This window comes from Amphiura filiformis, chromosome 8 (genome assembly GCF_039555335.1).
Source record: "Amphiura filiformis chromosome 8, Afil_fr2py, whole genome shotgun sequence".
Lineage (NCBI taxonomy): Eukaryota > Metazoa > Echinodermata > Ophiuroidea > Amphilepidida > Amphiuridae > Amphiura > Amphiura filiformis.
Genome location: NC_092635.1, coordinates 67805352 through 67827641, shown reverse-complemented (window position 1 = coordinate 67827641; position 22290 = coordinate 67805352). Strand labels below are relative to the sequence as shown.

The window sequence follows — 22290 nt, the reverse complement described above, 5'->3', positions numbered from 1 at the left end:
TGATATAGATCTTGTCCACATTGATACACAATAATGTGGATCTCCTGTCCCATGTGGATCACCCCCATCAGGGACATCAATATCCACATCATATTCACCTGAGCTAGACACTTGAATGATAGCAAGTGATATCGATCTTGTCCACATTGATACACAATAATGTGGATCTCCTGTCCCATGTGGATCACCCCCATCAGGGACATCAATATCCACATCATATTCACCTGAGCTAGACACTTGAATGATAGCAAGTGATATAGATCTTGTCCACATTGATACACAATAATGTGGATCTCCTGTCCCATGTGGATCACCCCCATCAGGGACATCAATATCCACATCATATTCACCTTAGCTAGACACTTGAATGATAGCAAGTGATATAGATCTTGTCCACATTGATACACAATGATGTGGATCTCCTGTCCCGTGTGGATCACCCCCATCAGGGACATCAATATCCACATCATATTCACCTTAGCTAGACACTTGAATGATAGCAAGTGATATAGATCTTGTCCACATTGATACACAATGATGTGGATCTCCTGTCCCATGTGGATCACCCCCATCAGGGACATCAATATCTACATCATATTCACCTGAGCTAGACACTTGAATGATAGCAAGTGATATAGATCCTGTCCACATTGATACACAATAATGTGGATCTCCTGTCCCATGTGGATCGCCCCCATCAGGGACATCAATATCTACATCATATTCACCTGAGCTAGACACTTGAATGATAGCAAGTGATATAGATCCTGTCAATATTGCTTTATAATGTTATTCTCTACTGTTTTTTCAATGTGTATGGTGTTTGATAAGGGTCTTTTTGTGGTATTGAATTTAGAAAAAACCGAAGCAGCAGTATATAGTCATATTTTGGCCCATATGTAAAGGTTAACAGCATTCACTTGAGATCCACAGTGCTAATAACAAGGGACATGCTTAAATGTGTTGCTTCATAATATTTTATTAGCACCTTTACACCTGTGCAGACAATGTAAATGGTTAAACTTGTAACTGTCAAAGGTATGAGCATAATGGTACCATGGCAGTAGGGACTGGTAGAGACTCATGGCATAGAATATGGGTGTAGGCAGTGTCAAAGTAAGAAATGGGCTATTCCATTTAAAATCCACACTCCCTCTGTGGAAGATTTAGCTAAAGTCTTCCACAGAGGGAGTATACGTTTCAAATAGAATAGACAATTGGGTAACTTCCATTTGAAATATTCACTCCAGTTGCGAAAGATTTAGGTAAAACCATAATACAGGGGGAGTATGAGTTTCAAAATGATTAACTCCGACCAATTACATTTGAAAAACATACTCCCCCTGTGGAAGATATTTCCAAAATCTTCCACAGGGGTAGTGTGGATTTTAAATGGAAGAGCCCAATTGAGGTTTCGCTGCTTGTTTGATTTAAATTGCCTGTCCTAAATTTGACTTCAGAAGCCTTTTGGCAGTTCAGCGAGTTCTATGGCATTAGTTTTAGATTTTACTTGCATCTATGTCAATAAAACATCTTCAGTAGCTTTAATTATTATAACTTAGCATGTAGGCATTAAAGGTGGGTGACCTGCTCTTCCTCTCCCCACATTTCCCCATCAAAATACATATGTTACATGTAGTATCAAGTGAAATCTTACATTTTCCCTAGTGAAATGTTAGGCCTGAAATATGCTTCATTTTAAGAACAACAAACATGGTATTTTAGTCAGTGTACCACTCGGAAGTATTGTGTTGTTCTATGGGGCATTGTGACACAATTTTTAAAAATTTTTTAGAATACAAACTGTTAAAGCATCTTACCTCAAAACTTGGAGTAAGAATGTTTGAGTGATGGGCCACCATGTAAGGTGGAAACCCTCATGTGCTTCAGTTGGAGCACCCACCTTTAACTACCTGTCCATAATGACAGGTGGATTGGTGACTAGCCAAAACAGTTGTCATAGATCTTAATCTTAACAGCTTTTGGTGCTATATTACCGACAGAAACAATAGGTTTTACCTTTATTTGTTGTGTCTATTGGAGTTTGAAAATTGGTATTGGCATAAGGCTGAGAAGAAGTTGAAAGTGACCAGTGGCGTAGCATGGGTCATCCAATTGGGGGGGGGCACAGACCATGATTGGGGGGCATCGGGTCTGATTGGGAGGGCACAAGCCGTTTTTTGGCAAGTTTCCTGTGGGATTTTCCTATGACGCTACGCCACTGAAAGTGACTATTTGTGTGGGAGGCGCCTGGGGACTGGGAGTGCCGTTTCAACTGGATGGTTTTTCATGAAAAAATCTTAGATTTGGAAAAAATGATGTTTGGAAGAAATGAATCCTAGATATGGGAATCCTTTTAAAAAAAATTCTGTGCTACGCATACCTCTATACAGGCATGAGAATTTTCAGGTTTAAACCTGAAATCAGGCTTTTTTGGTCCAAATTTCTGCACTTTCTTTTAATTTCAGCCCGTTTTTGGCCTTTCTAGCCTAATTTCACATGCCTTTCAAGCTTTTTCAAACTTTTCAGGTTTTTCATGGATGATCATTCTCATGCCTGCCTATATGTTTGCACCTATTATGCTTTGCTTCCTTAACTTATCTGTTGCTATTTTTTTTTCTTGTTAATTTTCAGATGCAAAACCAAAGTTTATGCTCCTGTTAGTGATCTACCAAAGACAAGTGTAATTATAGTTTTTCATAATGAAGCCTGGAGTACTTTACTACGATCAGTACATAGTATAATAAACAGATCACCAAGGGAACTACTAGAGGAAGTTATCCTGGTGGATGATGCTAGTGAAAGAGGTAGGTCAAAGGTCGAAGGTTGTACATTTGTCTCAGAGAAATTATATTCATTTCTTTTCATTTTTTTTATATCAGTAAAAAGTAGGATAAAAGTATTTTGTTGGGATAACTGTTGGATGATTACTTAAAATTAGTGGCAATATTTCATTATGTGTTTAAGAATATAAGTTTTGAGCATAATATCAAACTTATTTTGACTGTATTTGAGATGCAGAGTGGTCAAGAGTGCAGTAGCGGTGCCACAGGGGTGGGCATGTGGGCAAATGCCCCCCCAAGTCAGAACTCTTGCCTCCCCTGTTGCTCCCCAAGCGAAAACCCAAAATTGCAAAAATTTCCACTTTTTGCATTAATTTTGCTCAAAATTGTTTGTTCCCCCCCAGAAATTCATTTTGCCCCGAAAAAATTCCTGGTGCTGCCACTGCATGAGTGCAAAGGTGAAACATGTAGTGTCAAGGATTTACCAATTTGTAAGGAAACCCTTAACTTAAAAAAATATTCAATACAGCCTAAATGTTCTGCTCTCATTTTATATATGCCATGTTAGAATGTTTACAATGATATTTTGATACAAATTTCCTCCACTGTTTCTAAATCCCTCATCTTCATTTAAACCTTTTGTTACCACTAGAATTTCTAGGCAAACAGTTAGAAGATTACATTAGGAAGTTGCCTATACCCGTCCCACGTAGAGAGAATGGGGAAGAGAAGCGGCCTTATACGAGCCAGACTAAGAGGGGCTTCGGTGGCCAAGGGCGGCGTATTGACGTTCCTCGACGCGCATATAGAATGCACGACAGGCTGGCTTGAACCCCTACTAGCACGAATACACGACGATAGGTGAGTACAGTGAGAGGGGCCTGACCTGGCTGGCTGGCTGGCTGTCGATATGGCTAGTTAGCATCTGATGTGAGTTGCATCAGGAGCTACTGATTATTTGACTTGCTTTTTATTTCCAGGGCTCGTTTCACCCGTCACTTGTGAGTAAACAACTTTGTACGTGATGGATGGTGCATACGATTGATTTTATTTAATCTGAGTTGGGTTGCGATATTGTCGGCTGTTGATGCAGAAAATGGGTGACGGGGAAGTGAGCATCTTAAGGTTTTATTAATGTTGAGAGGAGAGTAATGAGTACGACCTGGCTACATGAAGGCTGTTATGATATATTGGGCTATTCCAGTTGAAATATCTACACCCCCTGTAGAAGACATGACCTTAATCTCCCACACAGGGAGTGGGAATTTCAAATGGGGTTACCTGAATGAGTGACTCCATTTGCAATCTACATCCATGTGTGTGAGATTAAGGTTATATTTAACTGGAGTAGCTCATTGAGCCAATCAGCAACATGGTAAAGAATGGTGGTAGGGCTGAAGAAAATTGAGCTTAAATATTTTGAAGCTGCATTTTAATTGGTCAAGTCAGGAGAATATATCGCATCTTAACCAATCAGTAACGCAGTAATGAAGGTTTTCAGTTGGTTAAGATAAAATGATGAGAATTTTGCAAAAACTTTTAACTTTTTTAAACAATATTTTACAGTACATTCGATGCTTTTTCGCGGTTGCGCCGCCAGTGTGCCATTGTACATGTGCGTGTAAGCTCTACGCAATTAATTTCACGCACGCAATTCAATACTGTGGCCAGCAAATTTCGCACATACGTCACTACCAAACTTGAGGTGAACCAAATTAAAGAACTTGATGTTTAAGGGGGTACTACACCCATTGATTTTTTTGCATTTTGTGAAGAAATTACAAAAAAAATTGGACAAAGTGGTATGCAAAATGAAGGGCAAATCTTCTCGCTTTTATTGGTGGTATCGGTATCAATGTAGCTTACATGCTTTTACAGATAGAAGCCAAAAGGAGGTACATCACTGATGATTTAAATTCACTTCATTTTGGAAAGCTTACTATCAACGGATTTCGTTAAAATTTTGGATATGTGTTGCTAACACATTAGGGAAATAAAGTTGATATGTAAAATGGGAATAAGTGGTTCCTGATTTATTTTATGACTTCATGAACTTGGTGCTCCACAACTATCAAAAAAGGAACTGGTTAAAATGCTTCTATTTTCAATGTTGAGCTATATTTTGTATTTTTAACTTGCGACATTATTGCACTGAAACTTAATTAAGCCATAGGTAACAGGTTACAACAACCATACTACAGCAATGATGAAAAAAATTGTATTTCTTGTCACCTATACAACCATATTGGGTAGTTTTCCGTAAGCTTACCTTTTGTGATTTTGGTAACTATTTTATATTCATTTGTGAAATCCGTCTCAACTAGGCATTCTAAATTGTACTCACCATTTACATCCCAAGGTATATTAGTATATCCACCATGCACTTCTCGATATATATCCAGTTAAAGACAGAATATCAAAATTATGCCTCATATGATATCACAGACTCTCACATGTGTATTCAAAATTGATGCTTAAATTTGACCTGAACCAATTGACCTATAACCTGACATACGGTGACCTAATAGCCTTTTCTTCTCCTAACAACTAATGACTATGCATCTATTGTATAAGTGTGTATTTAATTTATTCAGTGTTATATCATGGTAGGTATTTTGCATGCACCACTATAGATTTTCTATAGAGAGTATAACAAAGGATTTAATGTATTCTATTCATGTACCCTACTTGAACATTTTGAAAAGAATAAATTATGGTTTGTTATGAAACACAGATCTGAGTTACTAGGTTACAGTAAACAAAAAATATATAGGGTTAAAATGACTTACTAAAATGGTTGAAAGTCACTTTATATGTAGATATATTTTATAAGTTAAGGACATGAGGTGATAAACATATATATGTACTTAATAAATTTGCAAGAAAAAAAAAAGAAGAGGGGTACTGATGAAAATCGGGGTATTATATCGCCTTAAAGCCAAGCAAATCCTCACTAGTATATAATGAACAGTGTATTTGTTACAACCACTAAGAAATCCTGAACACTAGAGGAATAGAGGTTGACATGACAAGATTAGAAAAAACAGTATTTCCGTGATTGCAAATCTTGTTGCCTGATCTTGAGTCGCTATAAACTGATGTTGAGATAATATACCTAAATGTGCCAGTCAACCGATTCCCTTATCACTTTCCAAATGCCAGTCTCGCGTCGTAAACGTTGCGTCGTAAACGATTAATTCCGGAGCAACTCAATCCCTACACCGAACATGCAATCATGGCTTAAGCCGATTCGCGCAAACTTGACACATAAAATAAACATGACGAGGGTGAAAGCTTTCAACAGAATAAAAGAGAAAGGTGCAGGGATTGATGTGAAAAAGTCAACATTAAGAAAGCTGGGTTAATACCTGTTTTTGCAGACGACTTATGCAGGATAGTAATTTTAGCCTGTCAGAAACATATCCATTTCGTTTGGATGCACGATTACGGGCATTTGAGAGGGCTTTGCTATGCTATTTAACCCTGTGAGTACTGCATGCTCATTGGATGCAAGAAGACTATTATGATTTATTGAGCCTATCAGCACCATGGTATGATTGGTGGTAGGGTTGAAGAGATTTGAGCTGAAATATTTAGAAGCTGTATTTTAATTGGTCACTCAGATGAGTATCTCTCGTGATTAACCAATCAGAAATGTTGTAAGAGAGTAGTAAAACACAGTCTACAAAATGTGCATACTTGTGACGGGTTGGAATTAATACATTTAAAAGGCAGCTCTAAAAAATTGTTTAATAGCATTAAGTTGCTGCCTTGTGATAATAGATAAGGTGAGACAGGTCAGGCATACATTTGAAAATAAATTTTTTATCAGAAGTATAAAAAAATAGTGATTTATAGTGTGCATTGTACAGGCATAAATCCAACAAGCCTCAGCACACTTTACAGGGATTTTCTGTCCACTTTGGCCTGAGACACACTAAAGAAACTATTTGTTTTATGTTGACAGAAAATAGAACAACAAATCGATAGGATTTGATAAGGATAAGGTCCCACAGGACAAGTTAGAACATAGCCTCTAAACAAAAGCCCTGTAAACGGTTTGGTGTCAGATTACAGTCTGGTCGGATCGTTTACGTGATGCGGAGAAACGTTAGAGGTGAACTGACGAGAATGATGCATGCGGTGTTCGTACTCCTCGTGTGATCGCCAACATCTTTAGGGGTGAAATAGATAGAGAAGATGGGAAAATTAACATGAGGAAAGGCAAATGAGGAATATTGTTCACAAGTAAATCGAACTGTAAACCAAACCATGATCATAATGCTGTTATTACTACAGCAACAACTAATTTTGCCATATGTTTGGAAGTATTTTACAGCATGTATAGTCCAAAATGAATTTATTTTGTACATAGTACCCTTGACACTTACAGTACCCTTATAATTTGTTCTCATATACCGCGTCACAAATTTAAATTTGTCAAATCGGAAGAAAATTTTGTCCTTTTGTTTCATGAATGAAATATGTTTTGGGCTGATGACGTAAATTATAACGTAGTTACATTTGGTATGTGGCATACATCAGTTATAACTACACTGTTATGTAAGGCCATGTAGCATGTACAGGGTGCACAATATGTGACGGGACTGAGCATGAGGGACACACAAATATGGCGCAGTTGGTGCTCTTGGTGCTAAGATTGATTTGAGCTAAAAAAATATCATTCGATTTCTTTCAACATTAATTTAATTTTTGTTGTAGTCTGCAAATTATTGTGCGAGAATAATTTGATGGAAGAATAAAAAATTGATATTACGTGACTGATGACTCTCTTGAGCTTTAGTGCATAGCACATCTCAGTGCCTGGATACAAGAAGGTCGCAAGTGTGTTGTCATAACTATGCATGTTATTGCATTCAAGCAATGATTCGCTTTGAATGTATAATTATCCATTCATTGTTTAATAGTGGAAGAAGACCCACCTGCATTATCGTTAGGCTATTCCAGTTGAAATCCATACACCCCCTATGGAAGACATGACTTTAATCTACGACACAGGGAGTGTGAATCTCAAATGCAGTTGCCCATTAGTGTCGTCTGCTCCAAAATGGGTTATTCCAGTTGAAATTCATACACCTCCTTTGGAAGACATGACCTTAATCTCCCAGACAGGGAGTGTAAATTTCAAATGGGGTTACCTGAATGGGTGACTCCATTTGAAATTCACACCCCCTGTGTGGGTGATTAAGGTCATGTCTTCCATCGGGGGTGTATAGATATCAACTGGAATAGCCCATTGTTTCATAATGGAAGAAGGGCACCTGCATTTTTGTTTCAGTTAACCTAGATATTCAAAAAGGTTGTGAAAACATTAGCATGTAAATGAAATTGTCTTAAATTTAATAAATGTATATTGATTGCTGCCTTGCTTTTTATAGAACCATCTAATGCACAGTGTGAAAAAATGGGCTATTCCTGTTGAAATCCACACTACCCCTGTGGAAGATTTTGGAAATATCTTCCACAGGGGGTGTATGGTTTTTTTCAAATGTAATTGGTCAGAGTTAATCGCTTTGATACCCATACTCCCCTGTATTATGGCTTTACCTATATCTTCCACAACTGGAGTAAGTCCCCCTGTATTATGGCTTTACCTATATCTTCCACAACTGGAGTAAGTATTTCAAATGGAAGTTACCCAAGTGTGTATTCTATTCAAAATTGATACCCCCTCTGTGATGGTCTTTAACTAAATCTTCCACAGGGGTAGTGTGGGTTTTAAATGGAATAGCTCAATAAGTATGTTGTGGAGAGACAGATAGAGACAGAAAGGGAATGAATGCAATAAGGGAAAAGTTGTCAAGCTAATTGAATATTCACAAACAAATTGGCAGATTTAAAGCGCTTAAATGTCTCATGAAAATTGTATTTGGTTGCAATTGAAGAGAACTGATTAAATCGTATTTATGTCAGGACTGGAGGGTTTATGCATTGTGTTACAGTGAAGACTAGCATATAACATCTACATGATTAAGACATTTTTGAATATTCACAAACAAATTGGCAAATTTAAAGCAATCAAATGTCTTGTGTTTGGTTGCAATTGAAGATAATTGATTAAACCGCATTGTGTTGCAGTGAAGACTACATAGCACATATAACATCTACATAATTAAGATATTTTTATAGCAGAAATGGTTGGAGCGCTGTTCATATGGAGCCTCAAGTTAGTTCATAAATAAGGGAAGATATTTTGCATGTATTCAGTGTGCATCTTAACATAGATCGTGACAAGATGTATGCGAGATAGCGGCACTAGAAGTTACATATATAATATTGGGACTGCTGTATGTCTTATGGGTCTTCTAGATATGATCGGCAAATCCATGAATATGTTACAGAGAGCAAGTTCATGGTGCATTGGTGATTTATAGTACTCATTTGAGCTTTGGCACACTTTGCATATGAAGAGTGCAGAGCAAACCGCAATATATATTGAAAGGCTGCCTTTATTATTTTTTGTATTTAGACTGTTATAATTTCCATCAGGCCTATATTGGTAACATAAAAACAGCACAAGGCAGCACATTGTGTATATCATGGTTTTTTTTTATCAGAATTCTTCATATTATACAAAGTACATATGTGCTGCCTTAATTAAAAGAAAATCTTACTGACTGTAAGAATGTGTAGGTGAAATAATTAAATGATCGTCACGGAAGCTGATGTGATGATTATTGAGCATTAATTTGAAAATATTCTGAGCTTCTGTCAGTAATTGCATCGCTTATAAAATGATAGCTAAAATACCTAGTCTTGAGTGATAGTGATCATGTTTTTTGTAATCGGGAAATAAGAATTAAGAATAATTGCTTTCTAGCTGGTTTCAAAATATCATCAAATTTTTAAAGTAAATGCAGTCCTGCAGAATACACTGTGAACATCATTAGCACAATCATGTTTTGTTGGTGTCTTTTGGGATTCCCAACAGTTTTTCTTAATAGTGTGTAAGCTCTATTATAGTTCAAAGATTGGAAACCAGCCAGCACTTACCTCAAATTAGTCGCAGCTAGACTTTTAATTAGTTTGAACTCCTAGTGTAATATGTAAGTTAGGAAGATGCATACAGTAGTAGATGAGTCATGCATTCTGTGTGTGTTACATAAAAAGGGCAAAAAAAATGTTCTAGCAATGGCAGTAGAGAGCGGAACATTTGTTCTTCATTTGAATGAACTTTAGCTAAATCTTCCACAGGGGTAGTGTGGATTTTAATTGGAATAGCCCATTTTGGGCGTCTTTTTCTTCCCATTTGGTATATTTTCGCCACCCAATCCAAACTCTAGCTAAATCTTCCACAGGGGTAGTGTAGATTTTAATTGATATAGCCCATTTTGGGTGTCTTTTTCATCCCATTTGGTATATTTTCGCCACCCAATCCAAACTCTAGCTAAATCTTCCACAGGGGTAGTGTGGATTTTAATTGGTATAGCCCATTTTGGGTGTCTTTTTCATCCCATTTGATATATTTTCGCCACCCAATCCAAAATCACCAGGATCAGTAGGACAATATCTTTTCCTCAATTTGCACCATGTAAGATCCTCCTTTTTTTGCTACAAATTTGCAGTTGCCAAAATTAGACATTGCACTTCAAATATTATTCTGATTACTTTACTCTAGGATGTCTTTAGTTGTGGCATGTACTGGGTATCGCAATCACAGGGACTGCCTTTTGAGGAGAGCAATAGCAATCACTCTCTAATGCTCTCCTTAAATCTGATATAGGAGAATGATTTTTAGCTCTCCTTAGTTGCCCATTATCTCCTTACATTCTATTGTAAATGCTCTAAACAGCTCTCCTTGAAGCCTCCAGTAGAGCTATATAATGCTCTCCTGCAATCCAACCTCATGATTGGCCGGATAAGTGAAAAATCTGGATAGGAGAATTGTGTGCAATTCTGCATTGAACGGCCAAAGTGCTCAAATTGGGACATCACAATATGGGGCAACAATACTGAAAAGATGGATGGTACTTGGGTTTAACTAAATGCTGTACAAAACAAAGAGTTTTGCTTCCAGTGCTCTAGAGCATAAAAATGAGATGTCATGTGATACCGTAAAACCTCGTCTACAAGCATATAGAATGCTTCTGATGAAAGCTAAATTAATCCAGGTGCCATTATGGAGTTTGAGCAAATAAATGACAGATCCAAGCATATACGAACAAGTATTTTTGTAAGACCAATCTTTTGTATTGGCACATTTACGCTAGTTTCGTATGAACTTAGCTTTCATCAAAAACACTATATATGCTTGTAGACGAGGTTTTACGGTATTGAAGTTCATTCTTATCCTTTGAAGATCATTCATCCAGATAAGTGGGATATCCGTATAAAAGACGTCTGGATAAGTATGTTTGGATTGTAAGGCAACGAGAAAAAAAACCTTGTTCTATGGGCCTGACTAACCCAGATTTTGCATTTCGAGGATTTTTTTAACTGTGTGCAATTAAAAACTAAATATTGAAAAGTGTTTGGGTGATTTTTAGGGACATTTTAGCCTCGGACTCTTCTTGGCAAATCTGTCTGCCTGTAGTTGCCTAACAGTTTTGGGACACCCTGTAGGTGGCATTCATGTGAATTAAACGTAGACATCCTTTGTGGTTTATAGTAAATATGATAACAAATAGGTGTGAAGACTCAAAGATGACACCTAGCTGGATCCATCCTACATAATATCGTACTGCCTGCGTGTCTGCTGTCTAACATCCTGATCAACTTTAATTTACTGATCATCTCAGCTACATTGAAATTTTGGGTTTAGACTTTGTTTGCTAGAAAATAAGCAGAAATTATTTGTCATGCAAGTGTCTATGTTTTGTTTCACTCTGAGTTTGGTGATGTAAAGTGTTTTCTTGTGTTGCGCTGCAAGGGTGGCAACAAACTGCCCTTGTTTGTATATTGACTGCTCAGTGCTAGAAGTTTGTAAGTGCAATAGCTGCCATGTGTAGATGAGTACAATATAATGTGTGTAAATTGTTCACAGGGCAGCTATTGCACTTACCCACTTCTGGCACTGAGCAGTCGATATGCTCTGTGGGAATAATTAGGCGCTCATTATTTGATTCTGGGATCAGCAAAATATGCAACTCAGTGATCTACGGTACAATATTTTTCAAAGTTTTGCCTATTTGCTAACAAACACATTATAGGCCCAGTGACTCGACGCTCAACTAGACGTGGAGTGTGTTAAGTAATAATCCAGGTGAAGAAATTAATATTTGAATGCAGGCGACGATGATGAATGCAACAATGCTACATGCCTTATAGCGAAAATGGGCAGGTACAAAGCCGAGCACATGGAGTTGGCTGATGGATGCTCAATTTGAGCTTGTGAAATGCGAAAAGTTTGCATCTTTTATAGCTGCTCTTTGTAATTTGAGTTTATATCAGGTGACCAAAAACAGGCACTACATGGCAATGTTACAGGTAGCGATTTACTCAAATTTGTTCACGAACTATGCTTAAACCCTAATGTGATTTTAATTGAGCGATAAGAAATTCTTTATTTAATTTTTATTTATTCATTTCAATCTTTATTATATACAATTACATCAAAACAGATCGAAAAGTAGACATACAAATCCAGACAAGAGTATGGCATCAGAAAGAATTCAGTTGCCATATCTCTGCAGGAGCATCATTTAGGGTTAAAACATCAGCTATTGATGTATAGTACTCCCTACGCAGAGCTTTGATCTTCATTAATGGAAAGTCTTTTATATTATTATGCAATTTTTGTGTGTGAGTTTACAACTTGCTAAGGGTATGCTCATGTTGACGAAACACCCGATAGACCTCATATATTACATGTTATGAATTCAAAATAACTGAAATAAGTAATTTTTAAATTCTTCAGAGTTCCGAGTAGGCGCTGGTGATCATTGACTGTGTAGAAGAGGCAATGTCGCCACCTCTTCTACGCACTGATGACCATGGGTCAATGCCATTTCTTCTACGTGGCGATGATCAATGGGTCAACCATCATCTAATCAAGGTGATTGTTTATCATTTCTGCGTACATACCCATCGCCTATGCGCTCAATGAACCTAAATCTGAAGAATTACAAAATGACTCCTGAGGTTGAACCTTGAACAATTTGTCTGTTTGAGAACCATCTTAAAAGTAAACCTTTAATTTATAAGTTACTAGGAGGCCGGTCGAGTGCAGATCTGTCCGGAACACGCTTTTCAATACGGAATAAATGCTAACCTCATCGTGACATCGTCCAAGCAGCAAAGTTCATTTCCCATTGAAAAAGCGTTATCTGACGGCCCGGTCCCCCCACTCCGTGCATCCGCGGGTATTCATGCTTGTCGGTGAACTTTCAAAACACCCCCTTTTGCATCTCATTTCGCGAAGTTTTTAGGGGAAAACGCCCCTTTTTTCAGCGATTTTGCGAATTATTTGCCGCTCGACAATACCCTATTTTCGCTTAAACGCAAAACGATATTTCTAATATACCCTTTTCTGGCAGAAACGCGTAGGCTGCTCGATGAAAATACCTTTTTTTTCAATTTCGCGAACACGCGGTTTGAAAAAACGCCCCTTTTTTGTGTGTTTCGCGAATCGCGTTTCTTCATCTGAAAACACCCCTTATTTCGCGAAATTTTCGACGAGCATGAATACCTGCGGATGCACGGAGTGCGGGGACCGGGTCTGACGGATCTGCAGTCGACAATTCTGCTAGACTTTCCCATTAGTAATATATAAAACAGTAGCATAAGGCAGCATTTGTTAATAATTTTATTGCAATCCTACTACGAGTTGTCATAGTATTAAGAGGTGCAATTGTTTCTGGCTAGTCAGACGTGTAGAGTGTGTGGCTGTCGTGTTAAAGAGGCATATCTTTGATTTGTAACCTTTTCCCTGACTTGCCTCACCCATGGTTCATCTAAGATTTCATTTCATGAAGGAGTTCCATATTTAAGAGTTGTCAGTCATGTTGGGTAAGAGGGAAACTAGTTGAGAAGGAAATGAGTGTTATATTTGACATTTTGGTTTGGCGGCGGAGATTGTAGCCAATTTCATGATCTATTTTAGTTGAAGCTTGCTTTTGTTCACTTTGTAGTGTCATCTGTTTTCTGTTCTTGAACTTTCTACCTGGTTTAAGGGGGTAAAAAGATGGCTACAAGTTAGGATGTGTGAGAGATTTGGGTAGCAATTTCAGGCTCTTTGGTTTAGCTTTGCATCATAAAACTTGAATAAACTGGTCGAGAAGTGGTAATTTTTCAAAAAATTTATCAAAAAATCTTAAAAAATTCGAAATTTTTAAAGAATTTTTGTGAAATTCCAGCTGAAAATTATTGAAATTTATAAAACCAGTTGCAGTTTGCACAGATTTGCCATAAAATTAGACAATTTTGTTTGGAATTCTAAAATCATGGATGAAATGAGTGGATCTGGAATAATTTAAACAATTGAATTGGTTTGGAATTCTTCCATAGTGGGGGTGTGATTTTCAAACGGAACTGCTCATTGCTTATTCATGAATATAAGTAGTGCATTTGATCCTTTTGTAAGTGTACCTAGCCCATTTAGTCAGTATATCTACTCATCACCTGATCCATATCTTGAATCCATATGAAAGTTTATATCGCCATATGTACTTCAAGATGTATCCGTTTTAAATTTCATAATTGCAAATTTGAGGCTGGTTGCTGTACTATAGTGCTTGCTTGTTTATTTGAATTACAGGTAATAAGATGATGTATAAGAGTTAACTTTAAGATATAGATGGTTCGTAATGGAGTGTTTAATGAAAATTTATGACAGTCGTAAAATGGAATTTATGATATGGGTTTGGTAATGTATTATGCAACGTGGATGAAATGGAAAGGAGGAGATGATGAAAAACAACATGTCAGCTTAAAGCATTATAATGTGCTTGTGTGTGTTTCTGTTTATGAATTAAATATATTTAGCCTTGTGGGAGATGGCTTCTTCAAAATGGCTATTCCAGTTGAAATCCTTATGCCCCCTTTTGAAGACATGACCTTAATCTTCCACACAGGGAGTGTGAATTTTAAATGGGTGTATTTGCATGGGTGACTCCATTTGAAATCTACACCCCTTGTGTGGAAATTTTAGGTAACACTATTTGAACACATGCACACAGAAAATAGAGAAAACATTGTTGGTATGTCAATTTAGTACAGAATCAGACATTTGTGTTTTCAGGGAGAAAATGAGGACAGTAAAGAGTAAAGTGTCCTTAAAATGACTAAAAATTGACAAAATAGGGACAAAAATTTAGCTTTGCCCTCTCACACCATAATTCAGACTACAGCTGTATTTAAGAGTTATAAAACTGCTTCTTTTAAGTGTTTGTTGCGCATGCATATCAAATCGCTGCTTTTAAGTGTTTGTTGTAAATGTATGCACACTCGCGCAAACATAACCCGTAAATCTTTAAAGAGTAATATCCATAACAATAATCACTTTCTTATATTTCAATGATACTCTACAATAATCACTTTCTTATATTTCAATGATACTCAACACAGTAAGCCACCCACATCTTGCCAAGTGAAACTGGGTCAGGCATTGTCTGTAATGGGCTATTCCAGTTGAAATTCACACTACCCCTGTGGAAGATTTTGGAGATATCTTCCAAAGGGGGAGTATGTTTTTTAAATGTAATAACATGTTTAATCATTTTGAAACCCATACTCCCCCTGCATTATGGCTTAACCTATATATTCCACAACTGGAGTGAATATTTGAAATGGAAGTTACCCAATTGTATATTCGATTCAAAACTCCTACTACCTCTGTGGAAGACTTTAGCTAAATCTTCCACAGGGGTAGTGTGGATTTCAATTGGAATAGCCCATTTCTTACAGAAGTGATTTCTTTCAGAAGCAGACGATGATTTGCATTATCTTGAGCGTAAAAAGGGTGAACTTTTGTTATTATTAATGTTATGTGTCTATTTTTTTTTGCGGTTGTGATTTTGCAGAAGTGGAAGGCGGGGGAGTTTTATAGATACTTCCAAGTTTGCAGTAGATATTGATGTAAATTAATATTGAAGTATTAGTTTAGGGTCAATTTTTACATTTCGTTTTATTTACGCATGGTATCAAGCGTAATAAAAATGCAAATTGAAGGAATTATATTAGGTATATAGGGAATATCATTAAGCGGTTGATTGCACGATATAAAGGCCAATAGTCTTTGTTACAGACCCTGGTCTGTTTGGTTTATGTGTGGGTTTGAGTGGGAATACAAGACGATGTAACAGTTGTATACACAGAATTAGAGAAGGAGAACCAGGACTCCCTATACCGCCACATACAATTACGACATCAGCTATGGGGAGAAAATTCAGCGTATTCGGGTCCTTACCGACGGTGCGTGGAGACGAACGAAAACAATCAGAGATGTCACTTTTCTTCATTTATTAGGAAATCCTGATTTTTGCCATTTTTAGACATAAATTTAGGATTTTTTGGCAATGAATAATTTTATTTATTCGTTATTTATTCAGGAAATTCCATCAATACAAATGTACTGGTCTCCCTGGAAGACCTGATTTTATATATATACATAAACATGATAATAAGAATATAAGAAATATATATATTACAAAATGAAGGAATTAAACATGATACAAAACAATATATAGCTCAGATTATTGTACAAAACTTACAGACCAATTGCATTTTTAAATTCACCCAAACTCATTGAATTAAAATTGACACGAAGATTTTGAGGAAGCTTGTTCCAAGCAACTGAAGATCTGTAAAGGAAGGTTTTCTTTCCAGAAGAGGTTTTCCATATTGGAACAACCAAACTGTTTTGAGACTGACCCCTTGTGCATTTGGAATGAGTAGAATGAGTGAAAATAAAATTTGAAGAAAGATACTCAGGAGCAATGTGTGTGAGACATTTAAAAGTTAAAATAAGTAATTGATGCTCCCATCTACAGCCAAGTTTAACCCAGTCCAGGTCTTTCATCATACTGTCCACTGAAGTTCTGATATCTGCAGAGAGCAAAACACGGGCCAGTCTATTGTGCAAAATCTGGAGCTCATTATTGTGACAGGCACTGAAATTGGACCAAACAGAACTGCAGTAGTCAAAATGAGGAAAGACGAGGGCTTAAAAGCATTTTGACAGTTTTCCATGGAAGGTAATGCTTTACTCTACTAATGACTCCAATGCGTTTAGATATGTTAGAAGATAAATAATTAACATGTTCATTCCATGATAGGTGTGAATCAAAGGTAACACCTAAATATTTATACCTTTCAACTCTTTCAATTTTTTCATTTCCATAGACAAGAGAAACATTGTTAAACTTGTGAAGAGCTTGCCTTGTTCCAAACAGCATTAGTTTAGTTTTCTTTATATTTAGAGTTAAATTGTTGGCCTGGAACCAATCAGCAATGTTATTCAGGTTAGCATTAAGATCATTTTGCAGAATATTGGGATCAGATGAACTAAGTAAAAGAGTTGTATCATCTGCATACATCACACACTTACAGTTAGAATTTATAGATTCAGGTAGAGAATTAACAAATACAATGAATAATAATGGTCCCAAGATTGATCCTTGAGGAACACCGATACCAATTTCCTTAAAATCTGAAAGGGTAGAGTTTATATTTACTGCCTGAGATCTACCATTAAGATAAGAGTGAAACCAGTTAATTGCATTACCTTTAATACCATATGATTTAAGTTTAGAAATAAGAAGCCCCCAAATTGCCCCCAATAAGTGGCAACGCTTTGCAACTTCCTGATTTTTTTCAACAAGCAAGTGGCATCTCTGAACAATTCTGTGTCTTATTCTCATCTGAAGCGTCTTGGTACTCATGTGGGGGTCGCATCAAGTGCATTTCTCAAATGCGGCCGTAATCCATGTCGTGCTTGCATGACAACAAATGCCTCAAGCGCATTCCAAGGGAAACCGATTGCCCCCAATTTTTGCTCCATGCCTGTATCAAGATGGTGTTCGGGTCCCTGTTCTCCTTCTCTAATTCTGTGGTTGTACGAGGGGGTATCCAAAAGTTTTTGACATCACCCAGAAGGAAAAGAGCTACATCGATGAAATTTTGTCAGTGTAATCACTGGTCCTTATGTACATTATGGTCCAAAAATGGTCTCATAAGTATGTTTACTTTTTTTACAGGTGGCGCTAGATGGGCAGTAGGCGCATAACCTGCAAGATGGTGAAAATTGAGGCCCGCAGCGTGATTAAGTTCCTGCATTTGGAGGGTTAGGCCTACAATGCTCAGAAAATCTATGATGAAATGAAAGCTATCTATGGTGACGATTGCCCATCATATGGCACTGTTGCTTTTTGAAAAAGGAATTTCCAAACTGGCCACATGTCCCTCACAGATGAGCCAAGAAGCGGACGTCCATCACTTACGGATGATGCGGCCACAGTGAAGAAACTCAAAAAAGTGGAGGATCTTATCATGGAAAGGTTATGCGCCTACTGCCCATCTAGCGCCACCTGTAAAAAAAGTAAACATACTTTTGAGACCATTTTTGGACCATAATGTACATAAGGACCAGTGATTACACTGACAAAATTTCATCGCTATAGCTCTTTTTCCTCTGGGTGATGTCAAAAACTTTTGGATACCCCCTCGTATGTTATAGGCCTATACCAAGATGATATCACAGTTGTATGTGTGCGTTATAGACTAGTTGCACCATGGACTTAATGCAACCTCCCTACCACAACTGATAAGTTTTCACCTTAGAATTGGCTGTGAAATGTGATACATGGATGGTTTATATGCTTTCACAAAAATATCTGAATGTTCTGGTACAAGTTATCCATACATGTGACTTGTTGCAGCCAAAAGTACCTCAGAGGTAATATTTTAGAAATAGAGAATCAATGTTAATTTGACAAGACAATGAAATAAGCTTTCAAATTATACCATTCTGGTTTCCATAGTGAAGATATGAAGAAAAAACCAAGTGATTTAAAAAAATTATTTTCTCTCTGTTTCGCACATTTGAATCACCAATATTTTGGAGCTAGTAATAGCTGACTTCAGATATATTTTGCTGTAACGGGTCATATATTGACAAATGAGCCGACTTTACATCGCCAGAATAAAATTTATCTTGGCATTGTTTTCCTTCACACTTCTTGACAGCATAGTAAAAATGGCAAGGTGTTGTGATGTGTCTATCCACATATTTTGCAACTATAGGGTGAATTCTTTTCAATAGTTAATCTATTGCTTTGGTGTTACTATACAGCAAAGGTAACTTGTAACTTGTGCGCAATCACACCATCAGTATGAATATGACCAAATAATTCCTAGAAATCGGACTGACCATAAATTGCACACACTTTGTATTACATGATAGACAGGTGAGTTGTTACTAGGGTTCGATTTAATATGAAAAATTTGCATAGCTATTTTTAGAGAAAACATTAAATTATTTAGGTGATGTTCTTATGATATTAGCATATGTTTACATTGTGTAACAGATTGTCCAAATTGGGGACTAGTTTGCTCTGCTGTACCAAGTAACTACTGCATGCTGCTCATACAGCATGCACGTTTTTTTTTGGGGGTGGGCTTTGGGGTCGTGAGCCCCGGTAAAAGCAGAGGCGGCCAAAACAAAGGGCGGCCAAAACAGGGCGGCAAAAGCGAAGGGGCAGCAAAAAGATAAAATGTGTTGCTTTTAGGGCGCTAGCACCTATAATCCTTTTTTTTGCTCTTCACTTTTTCAAACCACGAAAAAAAATTGGGTCAACCTTTTCGGGCTGTTGAGGAAGAGGCGGCAAAATTGAATTTTCTTCAGCCCCCGGGTAGGAGCGGCCACAGTACGCCACTGTACAGGATTGAAGCGTCAACAGAGAACAAGCAGACCTTGAGTGGCAATAGTAGGCATGGCTTGTTGATAAAAATCATTTAGAAATGTTTAACGTGGTACAAGCCCAAGCTGGCAGTGTGGTGTGCAATATCCTCATCTCAGATACAATTGTTGTCTGTGCTTGCATTCATAGTTTATGAATAGCTTCTCTGATCTTCCACCAAATGAATTTGACAAGCATTGGTATCACCGTGGCAAAGATAAATAATTGTGTCACTGAACAGCTGAGATGGAAATATGTCCAACTATTCTCATCTCGGTTAACAGAGTACAGTATTATCATCTGAGGTACAGCTGGTGTCTGTGCTTGCATTCATAGTTCACTAAACAGCGGAGATGAAATACTTCAATATTTTTGTCTTGTCTCAGCTAACTAGTGCAATACCGTATGATTCCATCAACAAGCATCTTATGCCTCGAAATGAGGCTCCAATTCGTTGTCTGTATTCCATAGTGGCGTATAGTGGGGCGCCGCGAATAAACAACTTTTCGAGAAAATCGGGTTTGAAGAAATGCCAATTTAAAATCGAGTTGTGTAATTCAGACATTCATTATATTTTGTAAATGATGTGAAATTTCTGTAGTAAACTAAATAGATTTTATTGTTATATATTTTTCAAAAGAAATAAATACATACCATTGCTGGCAAACTGAAAATAAAACTATACGTCACTATGGAAAACAAACAAAACGCAATACCCTAACCTAACGTTAACCGTACGCCACCTCTGTCGCTGTGTAATCCCTATGGCGTTACTTTTAGTCGTTAAGTATTCCATAGTGGCGTATAGGTCCGATATGTGCGCCACTATGACATACGATGTTTTTCATTTTGCCGATATTTCATAATTATAAAATGTAGTATAAAAAGTGGCGTATGGTCGATACGCCACTATGGAATACAAAAAATGTCACTTTGTAACTATACGCCACATTTAATTAATTAATTACTAATTAATTAGCTAATTATGACTGATGAGACTTAGAAAAAATGAAAGAGAACATCATTAAAAACATATGTGCCAATTTTCAAAAAAATGACCAAAAATCACTATTGTGCTCAATTTGGTGACAAATATTAAACAATTTTCTTCACATCAATTAAAGTGACATTTTTTGTCTGTTTTATCAAGTTTGTTAAAACACAAAGATATTATTTTATGAACTATGGAATTCAATCACAAAAGTGAAGAATCTAAGAATACTGTAGAATTCTATCAACAAGCATATTATGCCTCTAAATGAGGTTTTTTTGACAAAAGAGGCGAAAGGCAGACATGTTTTGCCGGAGGGTGTCTGCCTTTGATCTCCTTCGTCAAAAAAACCCCAAACATTTACAGGCATACATGCTTGTACAGACGGAATTCTACAGTATTCTTAGATTCTTCACTTTTGTTATTGAATTCCATAGTTCATAAAATAATATCTTTGTTCTTTAAGGATGGGGTATGAGCGTTTGGACAGTATTTATTGTGGGACATTAGAGCACATCAGACATATCGAATTGCATTCTGAATACGAAGAATGTCCTTCTGATATCAAATAATTTTGATTTTTGAAATTGAATGTAATACACATTTTATGGCAAATGATTAAAATTGATATTTTGATATTTAACAGTAATCTAAGTAATCTGATGATTTATACTTAAAGTGTATGTAGGTGGGATGAAAAGCCGACGATCAATTGAAAATTTTGACCTTTCGTATTGAAGATATGGATTTTTTCCTTAAAACACCAAAAAAAATTAGGCCTTTTTGGGAAAAAATCCATATCTTCAATAGGAAAGGTCTAATTTTTTAATTGATCGTTGGCTTTTCCTCGCAGCTACAAACACTTTAAGAATATATCATTAGATTTATAAAATTTACTTTGAGGACTGTTATATATAAAAATGTGAAAAATATCATATTTTAATAATTTGTCATAAAATGTGTATTACATTGTGAATTTCAAAAAATTTAAATTATTTGATATCAGAAAGACATTCTTCGTATTCAGAATGCAATTCGACATGTCTGATGTGCTCTAATGTCCCACAATAAATACTGTCAAAACGCTCATTCCAGATCCCTTAACAAACTTGATAAAACAGGCAAAAAATGTCACTATAATTGATGTGAAGAAAATTGTTTGCTATTTGGCAGCAAATTGAGTATAATTGGAGAAGCTAGGCACAATGGGCCAATCCATTTAAAGCCCATATTCCCTTAAAGTTTGTGGTAGATTTTAGAAATATCTTCCACAGGGGGGAGTATGAATTTCAAAAATGATGAAACAACTATATTTGAAACTCTTCCTGCCTCAGTGGAAGATTCAGGTTGAATCTGAAGATTCAGGTTGAATCTTTCTCAGGGGATGTATGAAAGTCAAATGGAGCTGCCTAATGTGTACATTCCATTTTGAAATTCATGTTCCACCCTGTGCAAGATATTTCCAAAATCTTCCACAGGGGGAGTGTGGATTTTAAATGGAACAGCCCATTTATTTTATGCTCATATCTCAGTTTCATTATTGCAGACTTTAGCCTGATTGGACCAGATCTGGTCACATAATTATTATGTTTCCTGAGTTTTTGAATTCCCTGTTAATCCCCAACATGAATATTGATCAGTACCTCGCAGCAATGTTTGG

General features: G+C 36.8%; 1 protein-coding gene across 1 annotated transcript in view; it reads left to right on the top strand.

Moving 5' to 3' along the window:
• The window catches only part of LOC140159383 (polypeptide N-acetylgalactosaminyltransferase 1-like), a 240578-nt gene that overhangs the window by 143235 nt on the left and 75053 nt on the right, over positions 1–22290 (top strand). The window contains 3 exon segments of the mRNA XM_072182839.1: positions 2635–2807; positions 3436–3488; positions 3490–3644. Of these exon segments, the coding sequence (XP_072038940.1) occupies positions 2635–2807; positions 3436–3488; positions 3490–3644 (381 nt within the window).